We start from the raw sequence: 7,500 nt of genomic DNA on the forward strand, positions 1-7,500 counted from the left end.
GGCCACCACCACTCCACTTCAGAGAGATGAGAGCAGCTCTCCTCTGAACGCTTCTTGAGTAGGACGCGTAATCCCCACCACCAGAGCTTTCCATCCCAGCGCCTGTCGTGGTGTGTCTGTGTTTCGGAAGGCCGCCAGTCGGCTTTTCCTATCACTCAGGAAGGGAAAAGAGGCTTTTGGACGCAATTTTGCCGTGGTCATCGATTTCTCCCGGATCGAGGCCCACAGAACGGTTAGATAGTTTATCTCCCTTCCAGCGTCTCCCTCCATCCCCCTACCTCCTCCTCCTCTCCCATCCCCAACCCACCCTCCCGCCACCTTGTATTGGGTTCGAAGTTCGTCGGCTAACTTACTGTATTCATCCGCAAGTGCTCTTGCAACTTTCAAAGCATAAAATGAAGACAGTAGGGTAGGTATTGATAATTATTTGCGGACAGCGAACGATTTATATACCGCCCCACTTCGAAGCGTTCTTTTAACTAGCGGTTGCATTTCACAATTTAACGTCGGCTTCAACCTTTTTCTAACACCTTAATGAATATCCATTTCGAAGAACCAGTCAAACACCCGCCATTTCTGGCTGTTTCCGCGCTATTTCTTCTCTTCGCGCACCGCTGCCGACCAAGGTTACACATGTGCTCTCAAAATCCCAAAATCAAGGGAAGCAAGTTGCAGAACTTGAACTTTGACATAGTTTAAAATAGTTGATGCGATCGAATATGTTGAATGCGCATTACCAGTGCTGGGAGAATTTAAGAAAACGTATTGCCGCGTGCATGTGTGATCAAAACCAACTATACGAGTCTGTTGGGATGTTCGGATAATATGTCTAATGAGTTAAAGACCTGCTTCTGCTTTAACTCACTCAGTACGGCCAGTCCTCTCTTCTCCTCTACACAGACCCCTCGGATGTCCAGTGGGTGTCTCAATGACCCAACCTTTAGCTTCCGTCGTCAGAATTGTGGTATTCTTTGTCAACATTCACGTCTTAAGTATAAGAGTCTTCCGCTTGCAATATTTTGATGATGGTAATTGGGGTGAAACGCTGTTAACGTCGTCTCTTTCGCCGTTCGTATGGAAAGAGTTAATTGTCAATATGTACTCAAAGCCATCGTTCGCAATCAGACTTGCCCGCTGGCATTTACCCACAGGTACCCCTGCTATTTCAAACGTCGACAAAACATTGAAAAAAAAAAATGAGCAGACGAACATTTCCAAGTGCAACCAGTCGGAGAAAGCCTTCAAAAACAAAAGAACTCAGTTTCAGTTTCAGTAGCTCAAGGAGGCGTCACTGCGTTCGGACAAATCCATATACGCTACACCACATCTGCCAAGCAGATGCCTGACCAGCAGCGTAACCCAACACGCTTAGTCAGGCCTTGAGAAAAAAAAAAAAAAAAAAGAAAAAAAGAAAAGAAAAATAAAGGTGAATAAATAATAGATACGCTTACATGAATAAATAAGTAAATAAATAAATAATAATTATGATATAAAAAAAAGGTAGTAGTAATGGTAATAATGACAAAAGAACTACGTTTGACTATCGTACGACATGGTATCAGTACAGTACACACGTTGAGCTGGTCACTTCGACAGGATCGTTCGCAATTAGGCATACCTTCCCTATATCCAACGTGGTTTCAGTTTGACTGTTCCCCTTTGGAGGTAGCTGTCATCTAGTTAGCGTAGAATCCGACTTGAGCGTGAACTTAAAATCAGCCTTAAGACGTATTTATATTTTGCTGAACGTGAATTTAAAACGTGTTTGTTTTGTCAAGGTTTCCCTTGGCTGTGGTACAGACTGTGTGTGTGTGTGAGAGAGAGAGGATGGTTTATCATGATAATGTGGTTTTATTAGCGCATGAATTGTGCGAATGCGTATTGGGCATTGGGTTACACAACGCAAGGTTACAACAACAACAACTACCACCACTACAACTGCTAATGCTAATAATGATAATGATGGTAATAATAATAGTTTCAGTTTCAGTAATGTCTACGTTTGAAATAGCAGGGGTACCTGTGGGTAAATGCGAACGGGCAAGTCTGATTGCAAACGATGGCTTTGAGTAATAATAATAATGATAACAAAGAAGAAAAAGAAGAAGAAGATGATGATGATGAAATGATTTATTTTCTGTGGCGCCAACAGTCTGCGTTCAGGAAAAAAAAAGTGTCCCAAATCTCCACGCCAATTCCAACAGACCTAGGAGAACATTCTTAGCGTTTGCTGTGAGCGAACTTAGCAGCTGCTAAGTTTGCTTAGCGTCAAGAATAATTTACCTAAACAGTGTTGATAATGCTAAGCATTCGGTGATGAAGAGAGTGAGATAGGAGGAGGAAGAGTGGTTGTGGTGGTGTTGGCGGCAGAGCAGCGTTGGGGGTAGTGGGGGGTGGGGGGGGAGGATGGTTAGCGTTTGGAATTGACGTCACAAAGCGTCTCCCTGCCGAAAGAGGGGTGTTGGGGGCCAGCTCTTGTAGCGCTTTGCTGACGTCAGAAGATGATGGTTTGTTTGGTAACAAGGGGAAGTGGGGTGGGTGGGTCAGTAGGGCACGGGAAGAAGAAGAGGAGGAGATTTTGGATTGCTGGGAGGTCGCGCGCCCAACGACGTAGGCTGGACGTTGGTCACTTGACGACGTAGGCTGGACGTTGGTCACTTGACCTACAGCACTGCGCGGGTGGCGATCCTCGCTCGCGGGCAGCCTATCGCGAAGTTTTCCCTTGTTATACAAGACTCGGTGGAAGAGAGAGTATTGCAAATACCCATATGTGTAAGCCATTGCACAATAGTGCAGAAATTATAATTTTATGTCGTTACACTTTAAATTTTTTCAATTATAAGAACATCTTGCATCCTGCTCTTCCCCTTTCACCTACTTTTCTCTGTCATCATATATATTATAACCATCTTCGTTTTACCTTCTTTTTTTTTCCTCCCCATGCCCTTCACCTTCTCTTTCCCCCCATCAGCACGTGCTTGTTGTTGTTGTTGTTGTTGTTGTTGTTGTTCCCTTCTCATTCTTCTCCCTCAACTCATCCAGTAACCCATGCATTGCCTGAAGCGCTGTCTGTGGCCACAGTCCTAATGGTGCAGGGTGCATGAGGCACAGACAGACAGACAGACAGAGGTTCATTGTAACGGCCAGCGTCTCCATCCTGTCTAACCATTGATGGATGCATCCCCCCACCCCCCCAAGGCTATGACAGGCAAACAAAGCAAGCAAACAAATCCACAAAACCAGCAAAACAAGCAAGCAAACAGTCAAACAAACAAACAAAGAAAGACATTAATAAACAAGCAGACAAATGGTCAAAGAAAGAAAGAAAACAAAACAAAACAAAACAAAATAAAACAAGCAAATACGCAAACAAACAAAAAACAAACAATGCCAGACAAAAACAAACAAACAAACAAACAAAAAAAAATACTCACCTGGAGCTGAATGTTTCTGCATCAGGTGTTTTTTATTTTTATTTTATTTTATTTTATTTTGTTTTTGTTTGTTTGTTTGTTTGTTGTTGTGCGTTTGTTTTTCACTGTTGCTGTGTGGTCTCTCCGTCTGTCTGTCAGTCTATCTGTCTGTCTGTCTGTCTGTCTTTCTGTCTGTTTGTCTGAGGGAGTGAGTGAGGAAGTTGGAGAGTTTATATGAGAAAGAGAAGGAACTGGTATATTCAAGTGTTAACACACACAGACACACACACACACACACACACACACACAGACACACACACACACACACACACACACACACACACACACACACACACACACACACACACGTTTGTGTGTATGTCCTGTCACCCACACGACAGATTTTCTCGTATTTTTATGAGGACATAACAGTGATTTGATTGATTGGTTGATTGATTGATTGATTGATTGTTTTGCAGCACTGAGCAAGGAGGATACCATACATGAGGGGGATGAGGAGAAGACAGGGGTGAGTGTAATTATTTCATTGTGGTGATGATGAGTAGAACGTTTGAAAACTTTTTCTATTATTTATTTATTTATTTATTTTTGTAAGATCTGTTTTTTGGTTTTTTTTTTTTTTTTAGGGGGTTTGGAGGAAGGGCAGGCTGGAGGAAATTTACACACACACACACACACACACACACACACACACACACACACACACACACACAGACAGACACACACACACACACACACACACACACACACACACACACACACACACACACACACACACACACACACACACACACACTGTGCAGGCACAGTTATATACATAATATATGCATACATACATATCTATCTATATTTATCTATCTATATATGTCTATCTGTCTATATGTTAGATATGTCTGTCTATCTGTCTATGTGTTAGATATGTTAGATAGATAGATAGATAATTGCACAAAATAAATATTGGTGGGGCGGAAACAGGTGCAGTTAATAACAACAAAACAACTTTTTCCATTATTTGAAAAATAACTTTTGCAAAGATTAATCAAGGGGGTGTGTGGGGGTGGGGGTGGGTGGGGGGGGGGGGAGGAGGGTAGGGGGGGGGGAAGGACAATGGAAACCCTTTAGATACTGCAGTCCAGTCAGGGAGCTGTGTGAATTCACTTTTGTGGGAGGAGGGAACCTGTTGTCTGTTCGCTCATTTTTCACTCAGTTTCCCTCTGTGGATGTTGCTTCATTCGTTTTTTTCTTCATTTATTTCATCTCTCTCTCTCCTTCCCCCCGCCCCCCCCACCCCCACCCCCCCTCCAGGGTGTTGCATCATTGTTTCATTTGTTCGTTTATTTCATCACTCATTTCCCCCGCGGATGTTGTTGCTTCATCCGTTCATTTATCACTCAGTTCCACTCTGTGGACGTTGCTAGATTCGTTCATTTATTTCATCACACACTCACTCCTGTGGATGTAGTGTCATTCATCGATTTTATTTTGTCACTCACTGTCTCTCCCTGCATGGATGTGGCTTCATTCATTCATTTACCGCTCATTTCCTCCTGTGGATGTAGCTTTATTCATTCATTTATTTCATCACTCATTCATCCCATGTGGATGTTGTTTCATTCATTCATTCATTCATTCATTCATTTCATCACTCGTTCACTCCCATGGATGTTGCTTCCTTTATTCATTTATCTGTTGCTCATTCATTCATCAGTGTCATCACTCGTTTTCTCCTGTGGATGTTGTTTCATTTGTCCGTTTATTTCATCACTCACTCCCCCTGAAGATGTTCCATTCGTTCATTTATTTCATCACTCACTCACTCCCATGGATGTTGTTCCGTTCGTTGATTTATTGCATCACTCATTCATCCCCTGAAGATGTTGCTTTATTCGTTCATTTATTTCATCACTCTCTACCCCTCATGGACGTTGCTTCATTCGTTCATCTACCTCGTTACTCACTCTCCCTCATGAATGTTGTTCCATTCGTTCATTTATTTCATCACTCATTCATCCCCTGAAGATGTTGCTTTATTCTCATGGATGTTGCTTTATTCATTCATTTATCCTGTCCCTCACTCACCCAGTGGACGCTGCTTCGATCATTCATTCATCACTCAGTTTCCTTTGTGGGTGTTCCTTCATTTATTCATTTACCTCATTACTCTCTCTCTCCGCCTTGCTTCATTCATTCATTCATTTCATCTCTCACTCACTCCTGAGGATGTTGCTTCTTTCATAATAATAATAATAATGGATACTTATATAGCACACTATCCAGAAATCTGCTCTAGGTGCTTTACAAAAACGCTTTTGATAACATAAAACATTATATCTATGTTACATACACACACCAAAATGTGACCACACACACACACACACACACACACACACACACGCGCATGCACGCACGCACGCACGCACACACTGCATACATACATTTTAACATACCTGTGTATCTAACAGCTACCCTAACACATACACACACATAGGCAGGCACATACTTACATAAACACACGTACACACAATACACATTCATATACATGCATGTAGTTGTGGGCCTGCCACAACTGAACTTATTGCTGAGGGAAAAGGTGAGTTTCATTCATTCATTTATCCCATCACTCACTCTCCCCCAGGGATGTTGCTTCATTCGTTCATCTGTTTCATCCACCTCTCCACTTCAGGGTTGTTGCTTCGTTTGTTGATTTATTTCATCACTCATTCATCTCCTTAGGATATTGCTTCACTTGTTCATTTATTTCTTCACTCACTACCCCCATGGATGTTGCTTCATTTGTTCATTTATCCTGTCACTCACTCACGTGATGGATGCTGCTTCATTGCTTTATTTATTAATTTATTTCATCACTCATTTCCCCCATGGATGTTGTTTCATTCGTTTATTTATGCCATCACTCACTCATTCCGAGGATGCTGCTTTATTCATTCACTTATCACTCTGTGGACGTTGCTTCATTTGTTCATTCATCCTATCACTCACTCACCCTGGATGTATGTATGTATGTACGTACGTATGACTGCAGAACCCTCCCCAAGCGTTCGGTGGCGGCATGTCGGCGGAGGACAAGTGCTTCTCGGTGCCGGACATTGTTCCGGCCAGCAACGGCCGGCACCTGTACAATGGCTGCCACTCGGACAGCCTGACCCACAGCTTCCACTCCGACATCGGCTCCGTCTCCCAGAGCTACCAGTCCGACAGCCTGACCCACAGCACTTGCTCCGATAGCGTCACTCAGAGCTACCACTCCGACAGTGCCAGCGCCAGCGCCAGTGCCAGTGCCAGCTATCATTCCGACTGCGGGGCGGGGCTGGGAGTAGGTGGGGGAGCCCCTCATAGCCTGGAGTATGGTTTCCCGCAAGCCCCCTCCGCCGTTGTGCACAGGTCTTTGGGTATGTGGGTCACGTCATGTCTTCTTGCCGGTTTTTTTTTTGTTTTTTTTGTTTTGTTTTTTTTGCTCGCTGGTTAACTCATTCTACTCCAGGTACGAGTTAACTCGTACCATGGTTACTTCCCCTGTGGACCAAGTAGGAGTATTCTCGAATCAGTACACTATGCCAGTTTTGTCTATTCTTGCTTGGTACAGTTCACATTCTAAACTGAGCCATTTGTGGATTCTGGAAGCATGAAAGCGAAGCTTTGCTTGAACGATTAACTCACTCAGTACGGCCAGTCTTCTCTTCTCCTCTACACAGACCCCTCGGATGTCCAGTGGGTGTCCGAATGACCCAACCTTTAGTTTCCATCATCAGAATTGTGGTATTCTTTGTCAACATTCACGTATTCAGTATAAGAGCCTTCCGCTTGCAATATTTTGATGATGGTAATTGGGGTGAAACGCTGTTAACGTCGTCTCTTTCGCCGTTCATATGGAAAGAGTTAAATCAACAATTCTCCATGTGATTTTTTTGCTGTTTTTGGTGAACAGCTGTACTTTTTTTAATTTTTTTAACTGCAGTGGTCTCACGTAGTGCTGGTCAAGGGGAGTTGTGTAGCAGGCATGTATCTGTGGGGTAGAGGGAGTTAAGTTTGTTGCTTCTATGAAACC

At 43.3% G+C, this 7,500-nt stretch overlaps 1 protein-coding gene across 1 annotated transcript in view; it reads left to right on the forward strand.

Annotated features, from left to right (window-relative positions):
• Window positions 1-7,500, forward strand: part of LOC143292130 (cyclin-dependent kinase 14-like) — a 75,854-nt gene that overhangs the window by 49,766 nt on the left and 18,588 nt on the right. Inside the window, exons 3-4 of the mRNA XM_076602319.1 lie at window positions 3,893-3,942; window positions 6,478-6,844. Of these exons, the coding sequence (XP_076458434.1) occupies window positions 3,893-3,942; window positions 6,478-6,844 (417 nt within the window). The remainder of the gene's footprint in view (window positions 1-3,892; window positions 3,943-6,477; window positions 6,845-7,500) is intronic.

The sequence above is a fragment of the Babylonia areolata genome, chromosome 18, assembly GCF_041734735.1.
Source record: "Babylonia areolata isolate BAREFJ2019XMU chromosome 18, ASM4173473v1, whole genome shotgun sequence".
NCBI classification, from domain to species: Eukaryota; Metazoa; Mollusca; class Gastropoda; order Neogastropoda; family Buccinidae; genus Babylonia; species Babylonia areolata.